At 35.8% G+C, this 18,317-nt stretch overlaps 1 protein-coding gene across 1 annotated transcript in view; it reads left to right on the forward strand.

Moving 5' to 3' along the window:
- Positions 1-17,140, forward strand: part of CNOT6L (CCR4-NOT transcription complex subunit 6 like) — a 75,905-nt gene extending 58,765 nt beyond the window's left edge. Inside the window, exons 10-13 of the mRNA XM_023513349.1 lie at positions 3,598-3,749; positions 6,484-6,711; positions 9,214-9,416; positions 14,346-17,140. Of these exons, the coding sequence (XP_023369117.1) occupies positions 3,598-3,749; positions 6,484-6,711; positions 9,214-9,416; positions 14,346-14,558 (796 nt within the window). The 3' untranslated portion in view covers positions 14,559-17,140. The remainder of the gene's footprint in view (positions 1-3,597; positions 3,750-6,483; positions 6,712-9,213; positions 9,417-14,345) is intronic.
- Positions 17,141-18,317: the final 1,177 nt, after the last annotated feature.

Genomic DNA, 18,317 nt, shown 5'->3' on the forward strand with positions numbered 1-18,317 from the left:
TCCATTAATCAGTTGATGGACATTTCATTTGTTTGCAGGTTTTGGCTGTGGATTCGAACCTGCCACCTTAGGTGTATGTGGCTGGCGCCTTAGCTGCTTGAGCCACAGGCGCCGAGCCCAGTTTCTGTCTTTTATGATTCCTATTAAGAATTATCTTTAAAGCAGAAATAATAAGACCAGGGGAAGAGGAGATTGGCAAATCAAGAAGGTGAGCTTGATAAGCCCAGAGAGTCACTAAACTGCCTTATTAGTTAGATTTCCACATAAAGACAGTTATATCTCATGGTATTAAGGATTTTACAAAAATGTTATTAGGGAACTGGCATAGGTAGTAGTAAACTTTTATGAATATTGGATTATAGGAAAAGTTCTGGGATTTTGGAGATGGGTGAACCATCCCATTTTTCAAGATGAAAGACCTGTCCAGCCTTAGTTTTCCTCATCTTTGTAGTGGCAAAAGTAGATCCTCCCATATAATTTAGGTTCTCTAGAAAGGAGACTCTGAAATAGTTTGATGTTCAGGTTCCTGAAAGTAGGAATCAACGCCTATGGAAAGGAAGGGGAGGCCTGTGAGAATTAAATCACAGGGGTCTAAATCCTTGGACCTTCATCTTTTGCTTTTGATCCGTAATTGGATATGGGTGCTCTCAGAAGTGTGTGACCTTGAATAGGCAGCTGTTTTCAAATAAAGCAATCCCTGGAGGATGGATGAGGAATATAGGCAGCATATCTCCATGTGTACATTTTTTTTTTTTTTTGAGACAGAGCCTCAAGCCATTGCCCTGGGTAGAGTGCCGGGCATCACAGCTCACAGCAACCTCCAACTCCTGGGCTCAAGTGATTCTCCTGCCTCCACCTCCCAAGTAGCTAAGACTACAGGCACCCACCACAACATCTGGCTATTTTTTGGTTGCAGCCGTCAATGTTGTTTGCCATGCCTAGGCTGGATTCGAACCTGCCAGCTCAAGTGTATGTGGCTGGCGCCTTAGCCATTTGAGCCACAGACACAGAGCCTCCATGTGTACATTTCAGTACTAGCATATATGAAGTACCTACCACATATCTTGATACTGTGTAGATCCTCAATGCTGTAGCTTTTATTATTTTTATTATTCTGACCTATTGAGAATTTTAATTATTTGAGAGAAGGTAGACTGCATGCCTATAATATCTATAAATGTCCAAAAGCTACCAGAGATTAATCTGTTGGAAAAACCGAATGATCCCATGTACCACATAAATACAACTATTTTTATATATCAGTAAAAATTCCAAAAATTGAATGAAGTTTCAAAGTGCTTAATATCTGAATGGAGAAAATTGACATCTGTTGTGAGATATTTAAAGTTGCGTCATGTGGAATTATCTGATATATTCTTTTAAAGAAAATATTAGATCCAAGCTTAGAAGAAAAAATTGGACAAATCTAGGGAAGCAAATTTTAGTTAAGGAAAATACTTCTTTTAGAGTCCTGTCCTTTTCCCTCAAAAAAGAATGGCCTGATTTTAGTAGAAGTAAAATTCTAAAACTAAAAATAACTGCTATTCCCTGTGATTTTCAGACGTTCCTACAAAATTCTAGCTTCCTACAAATTAGCCTTAGGAGTTCAATGAATATTTATAAGATAAACAAATATAAATGCAAATAATTGAACTGTAACTTAAAAATACATGTTCATTCCAATGCAAAATTTTAACATTTTGGAAATCACTAACATATTCCTCAAGTACTTAGCTGTTTTGGTGCAGACCTCTGGACCAAGTTTTTGCCTGCCTGCTTACTTTTTCAGAGTGCAGACCCAGTTATTTTTCACTTATATCTGTGTATCTGTGTGAATCAGGATTTTTACTCATACTTTGTAACCAAAGCACAATAGAGAAGTTACTGGGATGCTGAGACTAATGTAAGATCATAATTATCATCTGTACCCTCTAATTTCAAGTTTTTATATTCATTAAAACAGGTTGATTACTTTCAGGGATTAATTTATTCTAATATGGCTTTGTTCTGTTTTATATATGAAAATCCCACCAGAAATTGTTTGAAGATGTTTCACTGCTTAAAAGTATTTAGAGAAGTCCAAATGGTCAGTCTTATCAATAGAACGTATTTTGAATCTATTCACTTATCTTTCTTTCTCTTACCTTTCACATGCTACTGTCACATCTTATTCAGATAACCTCAGAAACTTTTTAATTGGCTTCCCTATTCCCCTTTTGACACCGATAATTTATTCTCCAAAGCAGCTAACGTGATCTAAAAAATACATCAAATAATATCGTGTGCTGACTTAAAACATTTAGTCATTCTTTTTCCTCTCCAACATCATTTGCTTCTCTTACATTTTTTTTCTAACCCATAAACTTAAAAAGCTTTTGCTGACTCAGGACCTTTCACTTTTTCCTTCTACCTGGAATGCTGTTAATCCCATTCTTCACCTTGATAACGTCTCACCTTTCATGTTTCAGCTTAAAGAGCAACCTCTACAGTGAGTGGAAACTATACTCCTTTTAAGCATTCTGGGTTAGAAGTAGTTGTGTGAGGCAGAATTGGAGCAGGGGAGGGAGTGTGGATTCGTCTAGCGCAGCATCCTGCAGCATACTAAGTCAGTGTCTTTGAAGGGATGTGTGTACATGCTTCTGTTTTCAAAGGTAGGAAGGAGGTGGGGACCAGGGAATGTTGTGAGAACAAAGATGTCTTCATTTCACACCAGTGAAAGTATTATATTTAGTAGATTTTTGATCATTTATAATTGTTTCACAGAATTTATAAAATTAGGTTAAAAAACATTCAATGGCTTGATCAAGCCACACTGCCCTTAAATGTCAATGCTAGATTAATTCTATTAAATCCTACACATGTATGATACTTAATGGTTTGGCACTAAGGAAATAAAATACTGTTAGTACAGAAGCTACATGTACAGGGGGAGCCATTTCTTCATCTTGCAGAATCTATTTCTCTAAACACACACAAATGCAGCTTTCTAATAAAAGACAAGTTGTAAAAGCTGTTACTCTTTAGCTAAGTGTGTGTGCCTGCATTTTCTTGACAAATCTCTTGGTTTGGTGGGAATAAAACTGCAAACAGGGTAAATGGATTTTAATCTCTTTTTTCTCATTAACTTTCTCACTCAGTTAAGATTCTTTGTACCTTTAAATACCAAAAAATTCCAGTAGTAGTTTAAACAAATGAGGGAGGGATGATTTTGTCACACAAGAAATCATCTAGAAATAGGCAGACCAGAACTGGTTCAATTCCCCTTTCTCATTTTTAGAACACTGGCTTTTGCCCTCCTGCTTCTTACTACATGGTCACAAGATGGTTATTTCTCTGGGCCCTCACTGGAACGAGCAAAGGTGCAAAAGGGCAAAGGAATATATATGCCATCTTAGGGAGGTCTCTAAGGAAATTCTTACAGTAATCAGACTTATGTTCTTAGTTGCAAAAACTCTATTACATTGTAACTTGCAGCTAGAAAATGACAAGGGAAACAATGAATAATGTCTGTATCTCGTGTCCACTTCATTTACTATCTTTTGGCACAATAACCTAAGGTACCTAAAGTCATCACAATAATGGTATTGTTCCTTTTAGATTTACATTGGTGCAGAAGCATACAGTGGAATTTAACCAAGTGGCAATGGCTAATTCAGATGGATCCGAAGCAATGCTGAACAGAGTGATGACAAAAGATAATATTGGTGTTGCTGTGGTATTAGAGGTCCACAAAGAACTATTTGGAGCAGGTGAGTGTAATTTAAAATATTCTGCTTAAAATAAACATCATCCCAGGTTTTCCCATCTCAAAACAAAAGAGAATCTTGCTGCTATTTATTGCAAAGTTATTTTCTTGTCTTTTGCAAAAAGTTAAGGGAGATGGGCAGGAAAATAGCACTAACTGTATAAAGCATCATGTATACTTCTTGGGATTTGTTTGTTTGTTGCTATTCTGTGGTCTCTGTCATTGTCTTTTTTACTTTCCAGGTAATCTGCATGGTTTTTTGATATGTCATTAATTCCAAAAAGTCTTTTAAATAGGGAATATTTTGGTCAGGCAGCTGAATTTAGAAATTATGATGCCTTGGTCTTCTTTTGAGACATATTTTTAGCCTCTTGAGTGTGAATCTTTTGTCTTCAAGGTTAAGTACTTGGAGTGTTTTCTCTGGTTTCTTTGTTACCTCTCAGTCATTGTCAGGGATGAGCAAGAGCTGGATCTTTTATGGTACTTTTCTCCCAGCATTTTAGATTATTTATAGCTTTCTTCAGAGTCAGAAACTCATTATGTACTTTGTGTTATCTGCCAGACCTTTTTTTACCCTTTCTCTGGCCTGCTTTAATACGTTTCATTGCTTACTAGTATATTTTAAGCAAACGGCAAGAAGGGGATGAGACCACATAAGGGATTTTTTCTTCCCTGTACTTTTTGTAGAAGAAAGGATTTATTTCTTTTTGCCTTGAGTATTGATTGAACTCTTCAGACCATGAATATATGTCAGACTTCCTTTCCCATCATTCTTACGTTTATCTATTTTCAAAGACAGTCTTTGATATGAGATTTTGAATTTTCTTCTTTTTTTAGTTTTTCCATTTTTATCATTATGTGATTTCCAATCCCATTCTTCTCAAAAATTTTTTTGTGTTTGGTATTGTGAAGATTAATTTTTTTTTTTGAGACAGAGTCTCACTTTATTACCCTTGGTAAAGTGCTGTGGCATCACAGCTCACAGCAACTTCAAACTCTTAGACTCAAGCGATTCTCTTTGCCTGAGACTACCAAGTAGCTGGGACTATAGCCACAATGCCTGGCTATTTTTAGAGAAAAGGTCTTGCTCTGGCTCTGGCTGGTCTCAAACCTGTGAGCTCAGGCAGTCCACCCCCCTGGCCTCCTAGAGTGCCAGGATTATAGGCGTGAGCCACTGTGCCTGGACTGAATTTTTGTTCTTAAATTTTACTCCCCTTTTAATTTCCAGAAGAGTAAATCTAAATTACGTAATAGACACTTTCACATTCTGAGAAATGTATCTCTTGTATGTCCTAGAGGAGGAATTAAATAATAGGAGAAATGCTCATGACTCCTTTGGAGGGACAAATTTTTAACATTTAATACAGAGAACATTTAATCTTTAGCCAAAAGTGACACTATAAAACTTCTAGGAAAAAAAGACAGATTAGCATATTTTGACTGTAAGTATTTATCTTATGATTAAATTGCTTTAAGAGTGACTGCTTCTGTCACATATTATATATCCTTTAGTTATTTGTTTTATGACATTGAAGATAACTGTAGTTTGGTGAGACTAGACAGAAACTTAACTTTATTAGAATAGCAGGCTTGGAAAATTAGCTCTTTTTCTCCCAAGGTTATATCAATAGAAAAATTAAAACAACATTTGTATAGAAATTTAAATAGAAATATTTAAGTTTGTATGTTCACTGATATCCAACACTCCAAAAGTATACAAGGTTAAAAAGTAAGAGTGTCTCATTCATACGTAGGTGTCCAGCATTTGAGAGCAGACTATATTCTTATTTTAGAAATAACTTTGAGTATAGGGTATAGATTTGTTTGGGCAGCAAATTGACTTCCTTATTTTATTTTGTATAGGTTAATATAACGTTACTGCCATTGACTATTAAGCCATCACTGTTATGCTTAAATGCAAGGTGAATGTACTGGGCAATAGAATTTAACTTAATTTTAGGTAATTCAAATAACTGAAAACCTGCCTCAGTAGGTTATTGTGATGTTTAAATGACACATAATTAAAAGCACTTGTTTAAAGCACTTTGAAGATGGACATTGGAATCTCAGAAGGAGAGAGGGATGGGGAAGAGGGATGAGAAATACCTGTTGGGTACAGTGTACACTATTCAAGTAATGGGTATGCTAAAACCCTCAACTCCACTACTATACAGTCCATCCATATTAAAAAAAAACCACTTATACTCCTATATCTGTCTAATTTTTATAAGTACTTGTTTAAACTAAGAACTCAGTGAATACAAGGTATTATAATCAAATGTTGATTATATCATGATATAACTTGAGTGTGTAAAATAGGAGTCAGCCAACTTTTTCTGTAAAGGGCCAGATACTGTGTAAATACTGTATTTTAGGCTCTGTGGGTCACATTACAGTCTCTATCACGGTCTTTTTTTTTTTTTTTCATAGAACTGTTTAAAAATTTAAAACTATATAAGAACATGGGATGGGTCAGATTTAACCCAAGGGCTACAGTTGGCCAACTTGGTCTAGAAGAGTAATTTACATATCAAGATTACCAGAATCTCAGCCCTCTTAACTTCTAAGAACTACTTCATGGGATAAAAGGGAGGGGGAAGGGTCTAAATTCATGGAAAAGAATAAAGTAGTGGCTATGGATCTTTTTTTAAAAAACCTTAAGATACCACTTTTCTTGAAACATAGGCATAACTTTCTTTGTTGTTGTTGTTGTTTTTTAATATAATGTTTAAATGTAGGTATGAAGCCTATTCATGCTGCAGACAAACAGCTGCTCATAGTGGCAAATGCCCACATGCATTGGGACCCAGAGTATTCTGATGTGAAACTTATCCAGACCATGATGTTTGTCTCAGAGGTTAAAAACATTCTGGAGAAAGCCTCTAGTAGGCCTGGCAGCCCAACTGCAGATCCTAATTCCATCCCGCTGGTGCTATGTGCAGATCTTAACTCATTGCCAGATTCAGGTATTTATAACATCATTTCCTCATTGCTTTCAATTTTGCTCTTACCCCTAGTTCAAAAGCCAGCAAGCTCCTAACTTTTCAGTAGAGAATTTCCCAGAGATGGAACACAGGGTAATTGAGGAAAGTTTACTAAAGAAGCTATTTCCAAGGTATGGACTGGAAACAAAACAATAAATGATGAAGTACTCTGCCACAAGGAGAGTTAGGGTCCCTTGACTATCCCTACATCTATAAGGGAAAGTTGTGGGAGCTGTCATGTGAACTTAGAAAAAATATAGTTGTAGAAAAGGACCACATAATAGGAAGGATGGCTTTGAATTGAATGATGCAGTCAATCCCTGGCAAACCATCAAGAGAACCAGAGGACTGTGTAGCCCACCTCACTGCACTCCTGTCCTTTGAACTCCTGCCAGTGCTACCCATTGACCAAATGCAGCTTGGGGTGAGAGGCAGGGTTTTGGAGTTGATGCAATAAAGATCAGCTTTCTGAGGCACAGAGGGTAGTGGAGAAGGGTGATATGACAGGACAACCAGAAAATACTCATCACAGTAGCTATTATATAGAGTATAATAATGTTGGCAATTTGTAAGTGAACTTGTTAAATGATACGTGAATACTGTTATTATTTACAGAAGAAATACCTGAATTCTTACTAGGATTTTATATTACTCTAACCCTCCACTGAAGTAGTTTTATGTCTGAACTTTTGAAAAATTTCAGATATTTGAAATGTATACTCTTTTGCTAATACCAAAGCATATTATGAATATTATGTGTTATCACTATTGGACTATTTAAGATTATTTAAAATGATCGCTCAACAATAAATATAATCCAAATATCTAGACTTGGAATATTAAAAAAAGTCACTAAACTAGAGGAACATCTTTTTCTCTTTAGCAAATAAATGCTGACATGGTTGTTTACAAATGTTTGTCTTTTTAAACCCTAGGCCACTTGGCATCTTAACCCTATCTTTCCTTTTTGAGCTGACTTGCTCTCAAGTGCAAGTTTTCCTCCTATTTTATTTGATTTGTTTAAGCCAATGAACTGTCATTGTGCAGAACAGCAGTGAGTTGCCTATCATCAGGCTATCAGGGTTGGATCCTGGTTCAGCCACTTAATGACCTGTGCAGCCTCACTCAGTTCCTCATTTTAAATAAGAAGATAATGATGTTATTCACTTCAGAGAGTTGTTTGTGGGATTTAGGTTTCTAAAACCCTTAGAACAGTTCCTGGCATGTAGTAAATACTAAATAAACAATACCTCCTTTTGAGCTATGCACAGTACTGGTACTGTACTTAACACTTATTCATTATACCTTGCTCTCATCCCTTATTAAAAATAGAAAAAGATGACTCTTAACAGTGCTCACTAATCATCATTGTAAGAGTTTTGATTTCTTTTTTTATGTTTGTGGAAGTAGTGTCTATCTTTGAATGATGCTATTATTCCCAGCTCTTTAGACACATCTAATATTTTTGGCCAAGTAGTTTACTTCTGCCATATAATATTCCTTATGGTGTCAGACTGAGAAAACTCATTCTAGCTGAGCAAACAATAATGATATTGTTTATCTACTGTCACTAGACATTGAGATGTTGAAGACGCAAAATCTGTTTTTATTTTTTTAAACATTTATTGCATGACTAATTGTTGAATTTTTTTTTTTTTAATGAGACAGATTTTGTCACCCTCAGTAGAGTGCCATGGCTTGACAGCTCACAGCAACCTCAAACTCTTAGGCTGAAGTGATTTCTCTTGCCTCAGCCTCCCACATAGGTGGGACTATAAGCGCCCACCACAACACCCTGCTATGTTTAGAGACAGGGTCTCGCTCTTGCTCAGGCTGGTCTCTAACTCCTGAGCTCAAGCAATCCATCTGCCTTGGCCTCCCAGAGTGCTAGGATTATAGGCATGAGCCACCACGCCCAGCCCTTGTTTTGGTTTTTTTAATATGTGCTCTCTTTATACATTCCCAAAGTTATTGATTAACTGTATAGACTAGGGAAGTACTTAGGAGATAATGGTTTAAAATAATTTTTCAAAAACATTTAGGGTCAAGGCCTTCCTGGTAAATGCTACCATGAGTCCTGGAAATCATCTTTAGCCTGAAGAACCACCAAAGAAACCTGAGTGATCTTGATACTTTGTTTCAAATAGCCAAATGCCCTTTAATTTGGTTGAATCATGAAATTGCTAATACTTGATATTTTTAACAATAACCAGAAAAAGCGGTATTATATAAAACCACTCTGAATCCGGTAGACCAAAGAAACTTGAGTGATCTTAATAAAGGGCCAAAGGCTCTTTAATTTGGTTGAATCATGAGATTGCTAATACTTGATTTTTTTTTAACATTAACCAGAAAAAGCAGTATTATTTAGTATTATATAAAACCACTCCGAACCTGGTGGATCAACTTGGTGTTAACAGGTCTTGGCTGTAAAACCTTACATAAGGTCTAATGGTAGTATTCATTTTCTCTTTATTCTGCTAGGTGTTGTGGAATATTTAAGCAATGGAGGAGTAGCTGACAACCATAAAGACTTCAAAGAACTAAGGTACAATGAGTGTCTTATGAACTTCAGCTGCAATGGAAAGAATGGAAGCTCCGAAGGGAGAATCACACATGGCTTCCAACTTAAGAGCGCCTATGAAAATAACTTGATGCCTTATACCAATTACACCTTTGATTTCAAAGTGAGTGGCAGCCTCTAGGCTGGTGTAGAAGTTATTCCAGTTATAATAAGCATGTGACAAGAAAGGTGTACATTCATTATTTATGATTGATTATATAATCTTCAGGAATTTTTAGATTCTCAAAATGTCTAGGCTAAGTATGCACCTAAATGTAAGAAGATTTCTTGGGTTTTGTGGTTATTATTGAGGTCTTAAGAATTCTTTTTGATGGCTCGGCGCCTGTGGCTCAAGTGGCTAAGGCACCAGCCACATAACACCTAAGGTGGCAGGTTCAAATCTGGCCCAGGCCCGCAGAACAACAATGAGGGCTGCAACCAAAAAAATAGCCAGGTGTTGTGGTGGGCACCTGTGGTCCCAGCTACTTGGGAGGCAGAGGCAGGAGACTAGCTTGAGCCCAGGAGTTGGAGGTTGCTGTGAGTTGTAATGCCACAGCACTCTACCCAGGGGGACATCTTGAGGCTCTGAAAAAAAAAAAAAAAGAAAGAGTTCTTTTTGAACCCTCATTTGTTAAAATTTCAGGTATTGTTAATAACAACAAAAACTTTTAAAATGTTTACTATGTGCCAGGCACTGTTGAAACCACTTGTATATATATCTATGTAATTGATCCAGCTATCCATTACGATCCCTAACTTTCAACAAGAACCCAAATAATAAGGACCTAAAATAGCAAAATTCACCTTGAATGAATTTACATAGTCTTTCCTCAAAATTGTCTTAGTTCTTTTGACTGATGGCTTATTTATCTTTAAATTTTCCAGGTTTTTTTTAGGGATGGGGGTAGAGAAGGTTGTAGTTAAGGTCTGTTTTATATCCTTGTATTCATACTAATATATCCCCAGGCAGTGAAACACTCTAGCTTAAAAAAAAAAGAAAAGAAAAACATTTTTTGCAAAATAAAACTACGGGGCGGGGGTGGGGGGAGGTTTGCTTCCATTGTACAGGATCAGCGGCTGTTCCTTAGAAAGCTTACTTGTGGTGTCTTTCTATATTTAACCTCTTTATCATTGCCAAGTTTCTTTTTTTTTGCAGCAGCAGCAGCAGCAGCAGATTCTCACTTTGCCCCCAGTTGAGTTCTGTGGCATTATAGCTCACAGCAACTTCAGACTCCTGGGCTTAGGCAATTCTCTTGTCTCAGCCTCCCAAGTAGCTGGGACTCCAGGCACCCACCATAAAGCCCGGCTATTTTTAGAGGTGGTGTCTTGCTCTTGTTCAGGCTGTTCTGGAACTCAGGCCATCCACCCACCTCAGCCTCCCAGAGTGGTGGGATTGCAGGCGTGAGCCACTGTGCCCAGCCCCATTGCCAAGTTTCTGATCTCTCTGTCTACCTGCAGCTCTTCTATTGTACCTCTGTTTGACTTTCTGGCATTTCAAGTATCTACACTAAAATCTCACATTATCCTGGGAAAAAATGCAAATATTAGAATGTGGTTTAGTTTAAGAAGTCTAGAAAGAATTTAATACTAAAGGAAATTTATGAAATGGACTTTTTCGCATCTCCAATACCTTTTCCCCTTTTCAGTGTTAGTTCCTTTCCAAGAAACAAATAGGAGGAAAAGGAAATTTGTGTGTTGATATATTAAGCATCTTTTATAATCATGAAGTGAAAAAAATTGCTTAGAGGTTGAATCTAATTTAATACTTTTGCTCTTAGAGGAGGTAATTCTATCCAAGGATAGTTAATTTAATTTTTTATGTAAATATTTATAATAATTATGAGCTGTCTTGGAAAAAGAAGCCCTGATTTGTAGTGTTTGCTAATTTTCTATGGCTTAACACAGAGTTGAGGAGAGGCGCTAAGAAAGCAGCATGACCTGGCTCTAAGATTTGATGATACACAGTTCACTGTAGCTGACATCCTATCTTTGACACTACAGTGATATATAATATATATAATGTATAATACTACATCTCCTACCATAACTCATAAAACCTGTAATGAAGTTTCCCAAAATAAGTGTTCAGTAATTCTGCAACTATTGTTGTTGTTTTGGTATCTGTGTAGGTAAAGAAAAAAAATTAAATAAAAAAAATTTCTATCTCACCTAGACTTTTTTAAGGGTTATTTTTTCTTGTACATAAAGCAAAAAATCATCTTAGTCATCTGAATTGGCTTAAAATTCTTTATTGATGTTTCTTCAAAAGATTTTACATGTGTTAATAATTGAATAAAACATCTTCTTGATCCACTTTTGTTGTCCAAAGAAGTACAGTTAAAGAACTAGAAATGCCTGTCTCAGAAAGTGTTTGATGTTTAGATATATGGGATGAGATGAGAAAGAACAGAGTTACAAATTGGTGGCTGAAAGGTTATATACGAGAAGATAAAGAGACCAGCTGGATAGGTAGATAAGATGAGAGGGTGGTATAGGATGAGAAGGAAGGATGGCCAGAAGATGAACTAGAGCACACCTGGCCAGAGAGAAATGAGCTTTTAGTTTAAGTAATAGAGAATGGACTTTTCATTTTTATGCAAATATTTTATATAATTAATGCTATTCCAATATAGAAGGAATTCTATAAAAAAAAAGGACAGGAAATAGCAGATATGAAATATCATTTGTTCAACATTAAATACAGATCCAAATACAATATGCAGGTAGTGTACCAGTGAGGTATTAAATTGTGTTTACTTGGCTTGGCAATTGTTTACTTTCTTGGTTATTGAATAAGATAAATGTAGGAAAGTGGTATTTGGAATTCAGATTCATTCAGTCTAGAACTGATTTGGAATGACTTAAAGGGTGAGCAACTGGGAGAATTCCTCTTTTCACAATATTATTTGCAGACTAGATGTGTTTAATAAACAGCTTAAACTTACTGCTACTGCACGTTACCCTGTCCCCAGCCCCCAGTGTAAGGGTGTGCCTGAGTCTTTAATGAAAAGAGGAAGGACAGATTTCCTATTATGTCAAGTAGTAAACTTTTCTCTTGTTATATTATGAAATTTATAATTTTCTTACCTTCTTTTAAAAAAAAACTTAATGTAATCTAGCTCATTATCTGTTTTCACTATTTTTACTTTTTTTTTCAAATATACTTCTATAGACTTACAGTATTTACTTAAGACTATTTTCCCTCAGTATTATCTTTTTAAAAAAGAACTTAAATCAAAAATGGTTAAGAATCATTAGTCCCTAATCTTGGTAAATATGGTCAAAGTTGAGGAGCCTCCTCATATATACATTATGTACAAATATTTGTACAAATTCATAGACATAATCTTGCAGTGTTTTGATAAGAGGCCTTACACTGGATGTTTCAAACCAAGAAAATAGTTATAGCAATGTTCCTAATTAAACTCACACTTTCTGGAGTGTTCAACACCTTTTTTGGAGCCTACATTGCAAAAAACTCTAGCCACTGACAGCACAATGGCACTCTAATAAAGAGACAATATATAGGTTTTCTTCAACACAAGTGACTGAGTTCATGTGTATTTTGTTTATAGTCGAAACAAAAGATAGTCTTATGGGAAAGTAAAACCACTCTGACCCTCGTAAACTCTTTGTAAAATACTACTGTAAAACTAGGGATTAACCAAAATGAACCAAGGCGGGGGTGAGGTGGGTGGGGATACTACTTGTGATCTTAATCATTTCCTGACTATTTTAACTTGAAGTTCTGTGGACGCAGATAACTTCCTTAATTTGTGGTAAAGTAAGCTTGCATAAGGTGTTCTCTCTTAAAATAAACACTGTTTTGGTGGCACCTGTAGCTCAAGTGGCTAAGGCACCAGTTACATACACCAGAGCTGGCAGGTTCAAATCTGGCCTGGTACTGCCAAACAATGACAACTACAACCAAAAAATAGCCTGGCATGGTGGTGGGCGCCTGTAGTCCTAGCTACTTGGGAGGCTGATGTAAGAGAATCACTTAAGCCCAGGAGTTGGAGGTTGCTGTGAGCTGTGATGCAATGGCACTCAACCCAGGGCTTTAGCTTGAGGCTCTGTCTCAAAAAGAAAGAAAAAAAAATTGTTTTGGTCTTGGTCAAATGAAAGTCAGCAAATTGATCATAAAATTTTATGAAATGTTTTTATTTTTTACAAAGCAACTCATTTCATTGTGCTATAGTTTAAAATACTGGCTGGAATTCCTTATGTATAGTGTTTGTAAACAGGTACTCACAGGTGTGGAAATATATTTCCCTACTTGGGCTCAGACTTTCTTATTTTGGATAGGAACAAGATTGGAAGAAATTTGAATTTTTCCTCTCATACATACACAGCTGGGGACAAAAAAGGCCTGCTGGTTTTGAGACATCCTGATCAGACAAATGAAATTATCCAGCTCTGAGAGATATAACTGATATATAATATATATGGGTTTCTGCTGGATGATTTTTGCTTATACATATATACCAGGATTTGTAAAACTGAGTATTTTAACCTAAAGAACCAATTAGAACAGTTAACTGTGTATTTTGTATGTATGTAGCAAATCTGGGACAGCTGAACTAGGATTAGCACATCTGAAAACATGCCTTACTGTGGTGTGTTTGGGTATCATGATGTGTAAGTGAAAATAATGCCAAGTATTATAAAAGAATTAATTTGGATCCTACCTTTTTATTAAATACATTTATATAAATATCCTACTATACAGTTTCTGTTATATTTATAATGCTGTGTTAGATTTTACTAAACCAAGCAGGCCCATTCTGAAGATGGCTAGGCATGATTTGGTATTCTTAGTTTCTCAGTTTATCACTTATGCAAAAATGCAAGGCTTGGTTTCCTTATCGTGCCCCTTCTGTGTCATGTAACACGCTTTAAAGACATGAGCCTTATTTGACCCACTGTTAAAACAACAAAGTTATGCTGTTGTTTGGCTTTTATAAATTATAGATTGTTCTTTATGTACCTTGCTTTTTCTCTTTTTTTCTAAGCATATATTTTTCTTTTTTTCCAATCCCCTATCTCTTTCCAGGGTGTGATTGACTACATTTTCTATTCCAAGACTCATATGAACGTGCTTGGTGTCCTGGGGCCTTTAGATCCTCAATGGCTGGTTGAGAACAACATCACTGGGTGTCCACACCCTCATATCCCTTCAGACCACTTCTCACTGTTAACACAACTTGAACTCCACCCTCCACTCCTGCCTCTTGTCAATGGTGTTCACTTGCCTAATCGGAGGTAGTGGAGTACTGCCCCGTAAAGACGGGGAATCTGTTGCTATGGACCTGTACAGTTGTAAATCAAAGTATGTAGGAGTGAAGTATGGCCATCCTTAAGCTGCTTCTTCAGGTTCCTTTCATTATGTGTTTGCTATAAGACTTTGTACATTTTTGTGCATATGGTATCATTTGGCACTAGGGCTGGAACCAAAGTATTAACTCTCTTTCCAAAATTTTAATTTAACACGTTTTTAAATTGGACTTTCTTTGTATTGTATTAGGAATCTGCATTCATAATTGATAAATTACCAATTTGAGGCCCAACAGCAGTTTATTTGGTTTTCCAAATCATACGCTTTTTTTCCAGTGGTTTCCAATGAGCCAACCATTTTTGTGAAAGGCAATTTTTAAAAACTATAAATGTAAGATTTTAAACTGAATGATGGCATGCCTTGCAGGGAAAACTTTCTTGAATTTCTGTTTCTTTATAACAAACTGATTTTTGGCTTCCAAAGTCATTTGCACAATAACAGAGCACTTAAATTTGCTTAATCTGTATATAAACTATGATATAGCCTCTAGCCATAATAAGAAAATTTGAGAAATTAAAGATGGTTGCACAACATGCTTTCAAAATCAAGCGTTTACTACTACATGACCGTTTATGGGCCAAATGCTGGTTGGGTTTTTTGGTTTGTTTTTCTGAGGAATCACTCTTTTTTGGTCCCCTTTTTAATTGTGACCTTAGAAGTATATTCTAAACCTATCTCTCAGTTAATTTATGGGGAAACAGCAGTTAATTTATATTGCCACACATCTTGAAAATAGAATTTGGTATGTTTAGGATGCCCACAAAATTAGTGTCTAGTATTTTACATTATTCCTATTCACCCTTCTTTTCTGTCTGGTTGTTCTGGGAAAACAGATATTATATGATCTGTATCATTTTTGCTGTTACAGTCAAATGCTTTAAAAAAACAAAACTGCTGAATGAAAAGACCCCAATCAAAGTTTCAGAAGGGAAAAGCCATATAAATATTTCATGTTTCCCAAAGTAGGTTATGTGGCTGGTTGGTTTTGGGTTTTTGAGGAGGCAATGGAAAGGATTTGGGGAAGAGAGAGAACAAGTATGGGGCAGTAGTGAAAAATCTTGTATCATTTTTCCTGACTCTAGCTGCCAAATGGCCATTGTATGCTTTTAATCTTTATTTCTGTTGTCTGTCAGGGTTGAATTAAGAAGCTACTGGTTTATTCCCAACTGTTGATGCCTTTAAATATGTTGGAATCCTTTTTTGCCCAAAGGGCCCAGTTGCAAATCTGTGACTCAAGAGGCAGTGAACATAATATCATTTTCTGGGGGAAAAATTGGTTGGCTACTTGATGTTAATTATGGCACAGGAAAAGGTTGTGTCTGTTTTTAAGTTTTTCTTTATTCTGCTTTTTTGCTGCTATAAGAGTTTTCTGAAATTTATATTTTAAACTTTTCATGCACTTTACTGTTTCTAGTCTCAAAATGTGATATTTTTAATAAACAAGAAATTTTCCATTATGTGAATGAAATTTTAAAAGAAAATAGCCTATATTTGTGTCTCACTAATATATAAAGTACAGGTCAAATTTAAATTATTTAATTAGTTTTAAATATATACAATTTGTCTCCTCTTTCAAACCTGACATCGTAGGCTGTTTTATTAGTCTTAAATGATGCATTTACTTTGGTCATTTTATACTAATTTCTTCCATAGTAAATTAATCAGGCTATATGAGATATTTCTCCAAAGGGTAATTTTAGTGGGACGAGGGTGGTGGGATGATGTAATATCATACGTGGGATTGCATCAGCAGAAGGGTTCTGTAAAGCCTAAACTCTCTTTTAAAAGTGCCTAGTGATAGAGGCATTGTTTGTCATCTGTTATAATTGGAATGTCATTATAGTTCAGTGAAGTTTGATGTAAATAAAATATTCTTTTAAGTATGTTAAAGTACCAGAATAAACAAAAAGAAACAACCCTTAAGATGACAGATTTTCCTCAACATGCAGGTATCCCTTCTTATATACCTCAAACATCCAACATCTAGCCATGCAAATTGATTACCTGAAGCATAGTACTGGAAAGTAGAATAGCATGAAAAACTTAATTTTGTGGACATTACCTTTTTTTGTAATCAGCTACTGTATGTTTTATTTTAGGTCTTTTGTTTGGGTGGGTTTTCTGCTCTGGAGGTATATGCATTAGCAGAACATTCTCCTCCTCTCATATATGCATGTCAATTAGCAATGTGAGCAATATTTCCTACCATACTTCACTCCCAATATTTTTTGAGATGTTTGTATAAAATGGAATTTAAAGTTCACTTATGATTGTATATGAACCACAGAGGAGCCCATTTATTAATAAAAACTTTTTTAATAGTTAAATGTAGAGGGAAAAAATAAAAAAAATTGGGAAACGTTGTAAACAGCTTAAGTTTATTTTGTGTATGATCGAGGCACTCTGTTGCAGGAAGGTGTGTAATTGGGTTCTCTCTGCTGCCAAATGCACTCTTTCAAACCATTCATGATCCTGTGTATTTTTAATGTGGTTTTAGTAACTGTTGGTAGTAGTTCTGTTGAAGTAGCCAATTATGTTATCTTTTGGGTGGCACACACACTCGGGGCATGGTGACCCGAATTTCATGTGCACGGTTTCCCTTTTAGCCCACTGCCCAAATTTCACATGCCCTTCACCTTTTGTTCCCTTTGTAAAAGGAGTGGTATCTGTTTTGAGCTGCCAATTCAGATGATCAGAAATGCTGCTTTCCTCAGCATTGTCTTATTAAAACGCATGCCATTTGGAAGCTTGGCAGCGAGAAGCCAAAAGGAAGAGGTGAATGACATACGGTATATATTCAAAGAAGGTAAAACTTATATGCTCATACACTTTCTAATTCTCAAAACAATTTAATAAGCTTTATGCCATTGGGCTGCTGCATATTTTATCTGAAGATAAACGAAAATTTGGGCATTTTTAGAATGTAACATCTGTTTTTTTAACTTAAATATTCTGATATTTGTCTAAGAACTGAAGTATTCTTTAAATTTATTAGAACAGTGTTGTTTGAGGAAGAGAAAACAGCACTGCTTACCATTATTACTGTCGTACAAGTTCATGTCAAGTCACCCACTCTCTCAGGCATCAGAATCCACCTCATAGCTTTACACATTTTGATGGGGAATATTGCAGCATCCTCAGGACTGACATCTGGGAAAGGCTCAAATCCATTTACTGCTCCTTGCTTGTTGACTTTGTTTTAAAATATTGTGCCTGGTGTCAACTTTTAAGCAACAGCACTGCCTAAAAGCAAGCAGAGAACAGAATCCCAGCACCATTCTATAGGCAACTTTTTAGAATTCAGATACAGTAAATCTGTTCAAGATTTATGATGTTTTATGTAAAAAAAATTTTTGTATAACATAGCTGAATATTTTTGTTTCATTTCTTTGATGTAAGACGTGTGAACATTCATTTGAATATCACATGTTAAAGTCAGGTATGGCACAATGGGTTCTGAGACCAGCTTCCCCCCACTTCTTCCTCCCTTCCCATTTGCCTTGTTCTAAGCTCTTTCTTTTCAAATTACTTTTCCAATATTCATATGCAGATATTTAATTTTACTAAATAAGCATCCTGTGTGAATGTGTTAAAGAAGCCACTATGTTTTAGTGTTGTAGTTTGCAAAAACATAAAGCTCCATTTCTTATCTGCCCCCCTTTTTTGGTGTCTTAAAGTTACATATTAAAT

This window comes from Otolemur garnettii, unplaced genomic scaffold, assembly GCF_000181295.1.
Source record: "Otolemur garnettii isolate 467f Iridium unplaced genomic scaffold, OtoGar3 scaffold00039, whole genome shotgun sequence".
Lineage (NCBI taxonomy): Eukaryota > Metazoa > Chordata > Mammalia > Primates > Galagidae > Otolemur > Otolemur garnettii.